The 12118-nt window shown below is 59.4% G+C and overlaps 1 protein-coding gene across 32 annotated transcripts in view; it reads left to right on the top strand.

The window, feature by feature from the left end:
- PLEKHA6 (pleckstrin homology domain containing A6) overlaps positions 1 to 11695 on the top strand; it is a 146011-nt gene extending 134316 nt beyond the window's left edge. For 30 of the 32 annotated variants that reach the window (XM_051821166.3, XM_051821172.3, XM_051821167.3 and 27 more), the window contains 5 exons: positions 1855 to 2022; positions 2095 to 2228; positions 2702 to 2847; positions 7678 to 7801; positions 8376 to 11695. In XM_051821166.3, coding sequence (XP_051677126.1) covers positions 1855 to 2022; positions 2095 to 2228; positions 2702 to 2847; positions 7678 to 7793 — 564 coding nt within the window. In that variant the 3' untranslated portion in view covers positions 7794 to 7801; positions 8376 to 11695. The remainder of the gene's footprint in view (positions 1 to 1854; positions 2023 to 2094; positions 2229 to 2701; positions 2848 to 7677; positions 7802 to 8375) is intronic. The other 2 variants (XR_007909866.3, XM_051821170.3) reach the window with 2 other exon arrangements.
- Positions 11696 to 12118: the final 423 nt, after the last annotated feature.

Below are 12118 nucleotides of genomic sequence, written 5' to 3'. Positions count from 1 at the left end.
GCCTGCCTCTGCCTCTCTGTAATTCTGACTTTCAAATATATAAACAGATCCTTATTATTAATTTATTTATTTGAGAGTCAGGACTACAGAGAGAGGAGGAGAGACGGAGAGAGAGGTCTTCCATGCACTGGCTGACCCCCCAAATGGCTGCAACGGTCATGGCTGGGCCAGGCTGAAACCAGGAGCCAGGAGCTTCTTCTGGGTCTCCCACGTGGGTGCAGGGGCCCAGGGGCTTGGGCCAGGCTCATTAGCAGGGAGCTGGATCAGAAGTGGAGCAGCCAGGACTCATACGGGTACCCGTATGGGATGCTGGCAGACGGCGGCTTCACCTGTTGTGCCACAGCACCAGCCCCAGTTGCGGCTCTCTCTGTGGTGTGGTCCGCATACACCTTTTGTAAGGCACCAGGAGGTCTCCTTCTCCCGTCCAAGCTTCCCCGCAGATCTGAGGTTTGCGCTTGCTTCAGTTGCTGTGGAAGGAGCCTTTTTCAACTGATGTCCTATCTTTCTCGGTACCTAAAACTACATCCTGTTCAGACACTTTGTAGGAAGCTGATGTGAGTTTATTTTGGTGCAAAAAAAAAAAATGAAATCCATGCATAGTTTTTTCATCATATGCATTTTCGTGAACTTCTGGAAGACCTTTCCTAGATACAGTGGGACTTTGTGCGTGGGAAAACAGAGTTTTAAAATAGTTTATTTTGGTGCAAAAAGGTTTTTCATAATATATGGGAAAATGTATTAGGAAAAGACTACACATGGATCTCAAAACTTTTTTAATGATTTATTTTATTTTATTTTATTTGAAAGGCAGAGTTACAGAGAGAGAGAGGGAGAGACAAAGAGAGACAAAGACAGAGATCTTCCTTCTGCTGGTTCATCTCCAAATGGCTACAACGGCCAGGGCTGGGCCAGGCCAAAGCCAGGAGCCTGGAGCTCCGTATGGATGTCCCGCATGTGTGCAGGGGCACAAGCACTTGGGCCACTTTCCACTGCTCTCCCAGGTGCACCAGTAGGCAGCTGGATTAGCAATGGGGCAGCTGGGACTTGAACCAACACTCGCATGGGATGCTGGCCCTGCAGGCTGCTCCTTAACCCGCTATGCCGTGCACCAGCCCCTCAGAAGTTTTTTTGCACCACGATAAATTCACCCTTTTAATTGCATTGCCACGCACTCCTTGCGGTGCCCTCGTGTTTCGGCAGCAGCCTGCCCGTGCTTGGTGTTTGGCGCTAGGCCGGGCGTGCTGGCTGAGGGCAGTGATGAGCACCCACTGGGAGCTGTAGCTCCCAAGTCCCTTTCCCATGACATCATTTGATCCTTTCATCACAGCGGGTTCGGAATTATTATCCCTAGGCTGCAGGCAGGGATGCAAGCCCAAAGAAATGAAGGGGTTCCAGGGCGCACAGCTGTCGAGTGCAGAGCTGGGGGTAACCCAGGGCACCTCCTGAATGTCCTTCCCCTAAATTTTAGAAATACTGAAACATGATGATGCCTAAGTGCCGCCCTCAAAGAGGTTACGTTCTTGGTGGATTAGAACTTGTATAATCAAAAATAATTAGAAACCGATGCAGGACACAGACTCAGCTGCCCAAAGCCCAGCTCCGATGTGAATACAGAGTGTGGCGGGGTCGGGGTGACATTGAAGAGGTTGTACCCCTGAGGTCTTGCAGCTGATCAGGTTGGGGGAAGGGGATCGGGAGACAGAGGACTCTGCCCCGGGAGGCAGTGGAAGCCGTGGGGTGGCGCCCAGACGAGGCGGCCCAGGCAGGGAGAGCGAGCACGTGGCTGCGGTTAGAGCCGCACGGAGGCATGGGTGGCAGTGCCGCGGCGGCGGCCGTGACGACTCCATCTCCCAGGTGCGCCGTCACCGCAGCATCCACGAGGTCGACATCTCCAACCTGGAGGCGGCCCTGCGTGCAGAGGAGCCCGGCGGGCAGGCGTACGAGACGCCGCGGGAGGAGATCGCCCGGCTGCGCAAAATGGAGCTGGAGCCGCAGCACTACGACGTGGACATCCAGAAGGAGGTGGGCGGGGCGGGAGCGGCCGCTGCGGGCGGGCCCTGGGGCGGTGCGGGCGCTGACCCCACCCCTCCACAGCTCTCCACCCCAGACAAAGTCCTCATCCCTGAGCGGTACATTGACCTGGAGCCCGACGCGCCCCTGAGCCCCGAGGAGCTGAAAGAGAAGCAGAAGAAGGTGGAACGGATCAAGACGCTCATTGCCAAGTCCAGGTAACGGCGCTGGCGAGCCTCCCTCCCTCCGCTCTCCCCGGCCCCTGGGACACCCCGGGGCCCGCGAGGTGGCGGGGGCGCTGGCCTCTGCAGCGGCTCGGGGCCCGCAGACTGGGCCCCAGCTCCATGCAGGCACGGGGCTGCTGCAGCTGCCAGGTACCAGAAGGACCTGCGGGCTCGGGCCGTAGCCTCATCCAGACCAAGCCGAGGGGTTGCCCGCCGCTGGCTTCTCGTACCCTTAAGGCTGCCCTACGTGTTCGCTAGAACCTCTTAATTCGTTGGAAAACACTAAGGGTAGGAATCCCAACTGTGTGTCGCCAGGGTCTCCTCCCTCCTAGGGACAGCCTTGCCGGGCACCAGAGGCTGCCCGCTCACAGGCCCTGGCCCTCCCCGCCAACCTCAGTGCACAGGTGCCCCCCCAGCCAGCTGGACCATGCTGCCCCCTCCATGTCTGTGTGTCTGTGCCTCTTCAGTATGCAGAACGTGGTGCCCACCGGCGAGGGGGACTCTCTGGACGTGCCCCAGGACTCAGAGAGCCAGCTGCAGGAGCAGGAGAAGCGGATTGAAATCTCCTGTGCCCTGGCGACCGAGGCCTCCCGCAGGGGCCGCATGCTGTCTGGTGAGAGGGGCTGGGCCTCGCTCTGCCAGGGAGACCAGCTGCCCAGGTGTAGGGGAGGAAGCACGGCGCTGTGCCCGGGGGCAGGGCCAGAGGCAGGGCCAGAGGACCGGTCCTCCAGGCGAGGGTGCGCAAGTGCGGAGCACCAGGTGCTGTGCTAGGCTCTGAGGGGCACAGAGGAGGCAGCATTGCTGACATCCGGGGTCCTCACAGCCAGAGGCCACGCCAGCAACCCAGGGAGCCGCTCTGCCCGGCCAGGGCAGGACCAGGGACAGAGAACAGGCCACAGCTCTGCTTGGTTGGGCACGATACAAGCAAGCACCAGAGAGAGCCAGGGATCGGGGCATCTCTCTCTTCCCGTGCTTGCCGCGTGCAAAGCTCAACAATAGGGAAGGTGGTACCTGCAGCCAGGGAGCTGGGAAGGAGGCAGCGGCCGTGCTGGCTGCCAAAGCCACTTCCTACTAAGAGCAGCTGCGTGTGAGGCCCCAACGCCAGGTGCGTGCCAAGGTCCCGAGTGGCCACTGGCAGGGTTGGCGTGTAGGGGAGTGTCTGCACAGCCGGAGATGCACCATGGCGGCAGAGATGAGCACGCGGCTCTGAGGCGTGGGAGAGCTGCTGTGTACGTGGGAGGCCAGAGGGCAGGGAAGACTGGCTGGCAGGGTTTTGGAGCCTGGGACACTGCCACACCCAGAGGGGCCAGGAGGGAGAGGGAGAGGAGGGACTCGGGGGGCCACAGCTGAGAGAGTGACCCAGAGGTGAGCCGTGGTTGGAGATGAGTTGGGCAGAGAGGCCGGACATCTAGGCCACAGAGTGGCCTGGGGAAGAGTCGCCACCAGCAAGTGAGAGCCGTGGCTGGGAAGGGACAGTGGACGTGGAAGGGACAGTGTCTCGTGGGCGATCAGGGAGGTTCAGACTCTGGTGCTCAGAGGCTCCCTGCCCTCATCCGTAAAACTCACATCCCAACACCTGCCTCACTTCCGGTCGGGAGGGCGGGAAGTGATGGTTGCACCCAGCACGGTGCCTGGCGCCTGGTTAAGTCTCAGCACATGCAAGCCGGCCGCAGCGGGAGCGACCTTAGTTAGCAGTGGTCGCGAAAGCTCAAACAGCAGTAGCTGAAGGAGAAACAGGTCCCATTTGTCATTTTCCTAGTTACTGCAAATGAGGATGTTTGCTGAAACCAGAGAGTTTCAGGCTGCAACAAGGGGCGTTGATGCCAGCCCTCAGGGGGACCCAAGTGGCAGCCGGGGTGTAGTCCCCAGTAGAACAGGCAGCAGAGAGCCCCTGTGGGCTCTTCAGAGAAAGGCAGCAGTCTGACTGGAGTGGAGGGGAGATGAGAGATGGCTCCAGAGACTGGCATCCTGCAGCCCAGAGCCCGCAGGACCAGGCTGCCTGCGAGGAGGGAGGCCTCTGTCGGACTCCCCGCAGTTCAGCTGCGAATTGAACTTGAGCTTCCAGAGATCAAATTCCACCTGCTCTGGGCAGAAGGGCTGGAGCCTGCAGTGCTGTTTTGAAAACTGGGCTCTGCCGCTGCCCCCACCCAGCCCCTGGCTCTCCTCGCCGCCGTGGGTCTCCAGCCCAAGGCTCTAGGAAATCCAACCAAATCACATTGCCCTCCGTACACATGGCTTACATTTCAGGGTCTGGGTGCCGAAAGCAGCCACTTTGCTTCTGCCAAAACCCCAGCTATTTAAAAAATGGCTGTGGCCAGACTTCACCCTCCACCCGGTGTCTCCACTGCCCCTGGACCGTGGCCCAGATCCCCCGAAGCAAGGGCTGTTTCCAGACATGTGCTGTGCAAGCATATGAGTGCATGCCCGGGACGCCATGTGCGGGGGAACACTGGGCACGGGTCACCAGGAGGACACAGAGTGAGGAACCTGAGTGCGCATGTGGGGCACAGACATGGTCATCAGTGAGGAACACGTTCTTGTGTGTAAATCCACCTGAGCCAGGTGTGTTCCCTGTGGGCAGATGTGGTGCTGGAGTTTATGCGTGTGGCATGGGTGTGAGGGGCAGCACCTTAGCTGGTAGTGTTTGTAGAAATGCATGGTTTGTGTGTGTTCAAGTGTGCAGTGGAGGGAAGCTTTGAGCTCAGGTGTTGGAGTGTGTGTGCGTGTGTGTGTGCGTGTGTGTGTGCAGATGCCCCAGGTGGTCCCTGGTGAGCTGTTGGAGCGCAGAGGAGCACACGTGTGTGGGCCACAGAGGGGAGATGGCTGGAGATGGTGTTTGTGAGGGCACGTATTCATGTGAGTGGTTTTCTGTCTTACAGGGAATCGGAGGCATATTTGTGTATTGATCATATTTTGTGTGTATGTATCTATCTTGCAATATTAGGTGGGGTTTTTTTTTTTAAGATTGATTTATTTGAAAGCCAGAGTTACAGAAAGAGGGACACAGAGAGAGATCCTCCATCCACTGGTTCACTCCCCAAATGGCCACAACAGCCAGGACTGGGCCAAGCTAAAGCCAGAGGCTGGAACTCCATCCGGGTCTCCCCACATGGATGCAGGGGCCCCAGCACATGGGCCATCTTCCAGTGCTTTGCCAGGCACATTAGCAGGAAGATGGACTGGAAGTGGAGCAGCCGGGACTCAAACCGACGCCCGTATGGGATGCTGGCGTCACAGGCTGTGGCTTCACCTGCCGCACCACAATGCCAGACTCTACAGTATTTGCGAGCAAGAATTTGTGCAGGAAGAGAGCAGGCAGGCTCGTGGCTGTGTGTGTGTGTGTGTGTGTGTGTGTGTATTTGGTGGGTCTTATAACCACTCACGGTAATACCGCATCTTCCAGGATACACCTGTGGCATGTATGAATTTTGACTATTTCAAAGACATATTCCTAATATTTAGCATTTCTCTGCCTTCTTAATGAGGTTATGTCTACATAGTATTTTTCTTCCCCACTTAGTGTCCCTTTAAATATTTTTCTTTTGCTGCCTCCTGTTAGAGAGATGCCCTTCATGGCTTCAGATGGTGCAGATGTAGTTGTAGCTATGCTGAATGTCCCCCAGATGTCCACTTTCAAGGTTGTTAGGCCTACCTTTTACAAAAGAGCTTCGCTTTTCAGGGCGGGCCTCTTGTTCAGGGCCTCTCAGCCTCATCTGTCCTCAGTTGTGCGGTTTCCAGTCTCCTGCGGGCCAGGCGCCCAGCAGGTCTTCTCCTGGGGGAGCCGGCTGTGACCATCAGTGGGTGGAGTAAACCAGAAGAACCTCATCACAGGCGTGTTGTGACACCTGCTGTAGCATTGTTGAGCTGTTCCTTGCTTGGCTCCTGATTTATTTTTTAAAAAGATGTTTTTATTCAAAAGATAGAGTGACAGAGAAAGAGAGACAGGGAGAGAGACAGACAGAGAGATCTTGCATCCGCTGGTTCACTCCCCAGATGGCTGCAACAGCCCGGGCTGGGCCAGGCTGAAGCCAGGAGCCAGGAGCTCCCTCCTGGTCTCCCACGTGGGTGGCCTGTGTACTTGGGCCACCTTCTGCTGCCTTCCCAGGTGCATTAGCAGGACACTGGGTCAGCCAGGACTCGAGCCAGCACTCTGACATCAGATGCTGGCATTGCACGTGGCAGCTTAATTCACGGCACCACGACGGCTATCGATTTTTGGACTGTCTTGGAAGTTGAGGTGGCCAGATAACAGACCACTGGGTCAGCGATGTGGTTTGCACACGGATGTGTGTTTCGAAAGCGTCTGTGGATGAATCTGCACGTGCACGTACGAGCGTGTTGGGTTATGTGGAAGGGCGCAGGCTGGAAGATCCCCAACATGCCCACTTCCGTGTTGTGTGCAGTGTGTGCTGGTCCCACACACAGACTGCCTGACATGTGTGCAGAACAACCCCACGTCCATGCAAGACCCGCGTGGGTCATGTGCACGAGTGGCCTCAGGTCCAAGAGGGTGACAGCAGGCACACCAGTCCTTTCTCTTACACAGAAGGCAAGAAAAGTGATGAGGTCCAGGGCAGGATGAGCAGCAAGGGACTGGGAAGTTCAATGTCAAAGTCCTCAGTGGAATGGCAGTGTGACCTGGCTAAGGTCTGGTTCTTCTCGGGGCCAGGGTGAGCACACCCTCCCTGCCCTCCTCCTGCCTCTCGGCTACATAGAGGATGCCCGAGGGCTGGGGACCGCCACGAGCTTGTCCCCTTCTCATGTCCTTCCACTCTGCTGTCGTCAGCATGGGCCGATAATGATAATAGAGTAAAATCTCATTAACCCAAACGTCACCACGCCAAGGCTTGTCAGGCTCTGTGCAGGAGAGGCTGCCGTCTCCTCTGCTGATGGAGGGAGAGGGGTCTCAGGCACCTGCGGGGAGCCCTGGACAGTGAACAGAACCCAAGCCCCTGTGTTCATGGAATTGACTCAGGCGCGGGCTCACGCACGTCCACCTGCTATCGCATGGGGGACTGGTGATTCGGACTAGTGTGATTTTACTGCGCTATTGATCATTATGCTTCAGGCCAGCACTGTATACGGAGTGCCCCTCCCCACCGTGTCCGCACAATACCGAGAGCTATGTGTCCCTCCCATTGTGTGGAAAGGAAGGGGGTCTTGGGCCCAGAGAGGCCCCGGCCTCACCCACCGTTACACTGCCTCTCAGTGGAGCCTGGCTCTGGCCAGGGCTCCCCTGGGCCCTTGCCCTCCTCCATGGTGCCCGCCTGCCCGCCTCAGGGTGAGGACAGCTTTGCCCCCGCTGGAGCAAGCCCCAAGCTGGCTCCCCTCTCTGCTTGCCTCCCCGCCTCGCTGCCCGCCTGGAGGAGGGGGCCTCGCTTGCTCTGGGTGCCCGCCCTCCTGCTCCGGCCCCATTCACATGCCTGTTCATTTCTGTTTCCAGTGCAGTGTGCCACCCCAAGCCCTCCCACCTCCCCTGCCTCCCTGGCTCCGCCAGCCAACCCCCTGTCGTCTGAATCCCCACGGGGCGCCGACAGCAGCCAAGCCATGCGGCTCTGAGCTCTGACGTAAGCACTTTTCTGTGTTTCATCCACCCTGGCACTGGGTCCCTTGTCTCACGCCCATTCCAGCTTCTCCCCACCCCCAGTGCCGTGTGCGCTTTCCCCCCCTCCGTGCGTCCGTGTCCATCCATCCACGCTTGAGCTCAAGGCCAGCCGGCGGGGCTGCTTCTTGGATGTCGCGATGCCCGTGGGCTTTGCTGGTCCCAAAGCAGACGGGCAATAGAGCTGCCGTCTCGCCTGTCTGCTGGCGGGGAAGCTGCTTTCCATCTGCTAGGACACACACAGCACCCCAGCAGGACCCCCAGAAGCCCCCAGGAGGTGTCTCTCTGCTCAATGATCTCGCCCTGGAGCCCAGTAACACCGGAGAGCCTGCGCCCCAGGCTGTGGACGCCCCCGCCCTGGGGACTGAGGGTCAGGAAGGAGAGGGACACTGACCTCTAGCCCTCGCCCCCTCTCTGGGTGGAGGGAGTGGGTGGGGCCCCCAGCCTGGTCCTGCAGGTGCGGCTTCTCTGTCCCCAGGAAGGTGGCGGGGGGCGAGGCCGCTGCGCACAGCTCTCTCAACCCGCTTCTCCTTCCCCAGTGCAAGCCCTGGCTGAGGCCAATGCTGCGAAACTCCACAGAGCCACGTGCTGAGGCTGTCCTCTGCCCGCCGGAGGTGCCGGCTCCCCACCCTGGCCCCATGCCCCTGCGCTCCCATGGGGCTTCCCCAGGGAGCCAGGCTGGGGCCAGGAATGCTGCCAGGAAGAACATGGACGCCTGGTGTCCACACACCCACGGCACGCGACGCTGACACCCTCGCTGCTGCTCATGCCGTGGTCCTGGGCCAGGCCTGAGATGGCGGAGTGGGAGTGCCATGCTCTGTGATGCCCAGGTCACCGGGAGCCTCAGCCTGGCTCGGCTGGGGCTGCGCTGGCCCTACTGGAACACTCCCTGGGAGCCACCTGCCCTCAGCTGCCTTGGTCAGGGCAAGAGGGGAGAGGAGACCAGTGCTGTGCCTCTCGGAGCGGGGCCTGATGCTGAGGACAGCGCCGGCCCCACCCTGCAGCCCAGCCGCCCCAGGGCTTTGATGCATCCCAGCTTGGGGGGAGCTCCCCGGGGGTCTGGTGGAGACTAAGCAGCCTGCCTGAGCCAAAGACCAGACGAGAGGATGACAGGCTGCCAGCCCCAGAGGGGACAGTGCTGGCTGAGGACTGGGGACAGCAGGTCGGGCAGTGTCTGAGAGCGGGAGTAGCAGGGACAGGGACAGGACCTTGGAGAGTAGAGGGTGGGGACAGAGCCAGAGACATTTGCAAGTGATGAGGGATGGAGGGATGTGGCGAGGATGATGATAGGATTGGTTTCCCAGGGTGGAGCCTGGGCTTATTCCAAGCACAGGGCTGGAAGGTCACCCCCACTCCTGCCACCTTGGCCCCAGCATCGGCAGGGCCCCAGCTGGGGGAGGGGGAGGCGGAACCACAGCCTGCGGCTGGTGCTGTCTGGGTCTGAGCCTGGTGTTCGCGTCCCCAGCCGGGCCAGGGGCAGAGAAAGGGAGCTGTGCTAGTAGGGTGCAGTCAGCCACGGGGTCCCCCTAACCAGCCTGTGTCCCGTGCGCCCTGGAGTGTGTTCATGGAGGGGAGGGGAGAGGAGAGGAGCGAGGCCAGGCTCCCTTGACGGTTCACGTCCAGCCAGAAGCAGGCCCTGTCTCCTGGCCCCTTGAGATGCACGCAGCCAGGGAGGAAGACGCTGGGCTCCTTGGCCAGAGCTGCTGCCCGCAAGCTTCAGGCTGACCTCCAGTGGCTCCGAGAACAGCTGCTTTATCTCCTGCTAGCTCCTTGCCCACCCTCCATCACGGCTGGGGCGGTTACTGGCTCACAGCACGGCGAGGTGGCAGGTGGCTCAGCCAATAGTGAGAGAGCACCGTGGAGCTCCAGGCACTGTTGGAGTGCTGAGCGAAAGGCTCCCCTGACCTTCGACCTTCACCTCTCCCAGGCTGTCCACGCGGCTCTGAGGCTGCAGCCTCTGCCCTACAGATGACGGGGGAGGGGCCGGCCTCCGGTCCCGTCTCCCGGCACCCTCCTCCTGCCGCAAGAAACTGAAGTTTTCAGGGCCTTCCACGCCTCCCCCTTCTTCCTCCGTCTCCTTTTTTTTAAGTGACATTTTTAGAAATACACGTGTAATATACCAAGAAACCCTGTCTTCGTCTCCGCCACCTCTTATTCCATAAAGCTGGCTCTTTATGTTGCTTCACATGCCTTAATATATGTTTTGTGGAGATTCTACACATTGCAGGTGTCTGTGTAATGTTAGAGAGGCGTCGTCTGGATGTCTGATCCTTGCCTTCGGCCCCGCCCTTCGTCACTCCTGTGCGTCCGATGCGGTTCCTGGCATGTCTTCGCCGTCCCCCTTGCCGTTTTGATCCAAAGAAGGGGAGAGGAAAGACTTATTTTAAGACAGATCTATTTTATGCTTCTGTTAGAAAAGCAAATCTATTTTCAAAATGTGCAATGTCTGGATGGGCTGGGCAGAGGTGAGAAGAGACGGGGGTGGGGGTGGGGGTGGGGCGGCTGCCTCGGGGTCCCTACCCTGTGCCTTTCTGTCGTCAGCAAAGGGCTGGCCCCCCCCACCCGGCTGGAGCTCTGTGCTGGAGCCAGGCCGCTCCTTTGCAAATGTAAGGAGGTGATGACCCTGGGGGGGACGCTCTGGGGGTGGGGGGTCCCTCCTGAAGCAGATGTTTACAGTCAGATGCAAAGGGGCAGCCACACCCCCACGGCCCCTGCATGGCCTCCTTCCCCACCCTGCCAGGAACGGCAGCCAGGATGCCTGCCTGCTCCCGGCTGGGCCCACGGTGGTGCAAAGGCCGGGGGAAGCGGCTTGGGACCCGCTGCGCTGTCCCCGGGCCTGTGGCACAGACCCGTGGCGCTCCCGAGCCGCGCGCCTTCTCTTCCACCCCACCCCTCCCTGTCTGGTCTCCCTCTGCGCTGTTGTTGCGGGCTGGCGCCTCGGGCTGGTGTGCAGATGGTGGCTGAGGAGGGTCCCGTGGACGATGTAGCACCTCAGCCTCGCCCAGGGAGCCCCCAGGACTCTTCTGGGGCAAGCTAAGCTGCCTTCCAGACTGCTGCTCCGCCGTGGGCGAGGGGGCTGCTGCCTTGCAAGGATTCGGGGCAGGAGGGCAGTCTCTGTCCAGATCTGAAATCCAGAGTCTGGGGCTGGCCTTACAACCCGGGCGCTCCCTGGCACCCTGCTCCCGGCCTAGGGTACAGGCTGCTAGGGGTGGACATAACCAAGGCAGAGGCCCAGCGCTGAGGACCCCCCACCGGCGGGGAGCCCCAGTGAGTCACCCAGGGCTTCTCCAGTTAGCACATACCTCCCTGATCACCCACCGAGAGGCTGCCCTCAAACCCTGCTACTGTCACTTTAAAGATTTTATGAGGTCGCCAGCCACGCACGTGCGTGGTCTCCTGCCTTTGTGAGCGGCAGGGCTGAGCACAGCGAAATGGAGTCCATTCCTTTCCCTTTATCCACCTTCCACCTGGCAGCTCTGAACACTATGGAAAATATTAATATATATATATATACATATCTCTATTTATGCACATACGGGGGCCAAATCGACTTGCTAGTGTTAGACAATAAAACATGCAAGGAACTGTATGATCTCAATGTCTTTATTTAGTATGAAAGTGACCTTAGAAGACGTCACGGGTAGAGGAACTGAGGGGGCAGGACAGCCACAGCACCCCTCGGCGTCGCTCTGCCGGCCACCCTGTCCCCCGAGAGGACGAGTAGGTGACATTCCCCACCGCCTTTCAGCAGCACCCCTTATAGACTGAGACACCGGAGAATCCCAGTGAGTTCTGCATTTGTATCTTGCAAGTTTGTAAAAACGCGAGACGGGAAATAAAGTGAGCGGTTTGTACTCATGTGTGTGTGTGTCACACTGTGTCCATGGCTGCCCTGGAGATCCATGGCAGTGAGGGCTTGGTGGGAGAGGGAAGCGGGATGGGGGACGGGCTGGGCTGGGCACAAAGCCAGTCGCCTTCGTGGCTCAGCCCCCGTTACCCGGCAGGCATCCCCACCAGCTGGGGATGGGGATGTGCCACCTGTGCCTGGGCAGCGCCACGTTCAGTCCAGGTAGTCGCACACCAGGGCTTATCTCATATAGCAGGGGCGTCGGATGCCCAGGCCCCAGGACGCTCGTTGGTTCGAGATGAGGGTGGAGTGGTGGGAGGGGCAGTCAGGGCCCAGGCTTTCTGGGTGAACACACAATGCCCCGTGTTGCTGCGTTAGGGTGCAGAGGGAACCCCCGCCTCCGGAACGACTGCCCAGTCTCATCCGGCCTCAAGC

This window comes from Oryctolagus cuniculus, chromosome 13, assembly GCF_051225735.1.
Source record: "Oryctolagus cuniculus isolate XC-2025 breed Fujian yellow rabbit chromosome 13, ASM5122573v1, whole genome shotgun sequence".
NCBI classification, from domain to species: Eukaryota; Metazoa; Chordata; class Mammalia; order Lagomorpha; family Leporidae; genus Oryctolagus; species Oryctolagus cuniculus.
The sequence above is the reverse complement of the archived record's forward strand: the minus strand, read 5'-3'. Positions and strand labels throughout refer to the sequence as shown.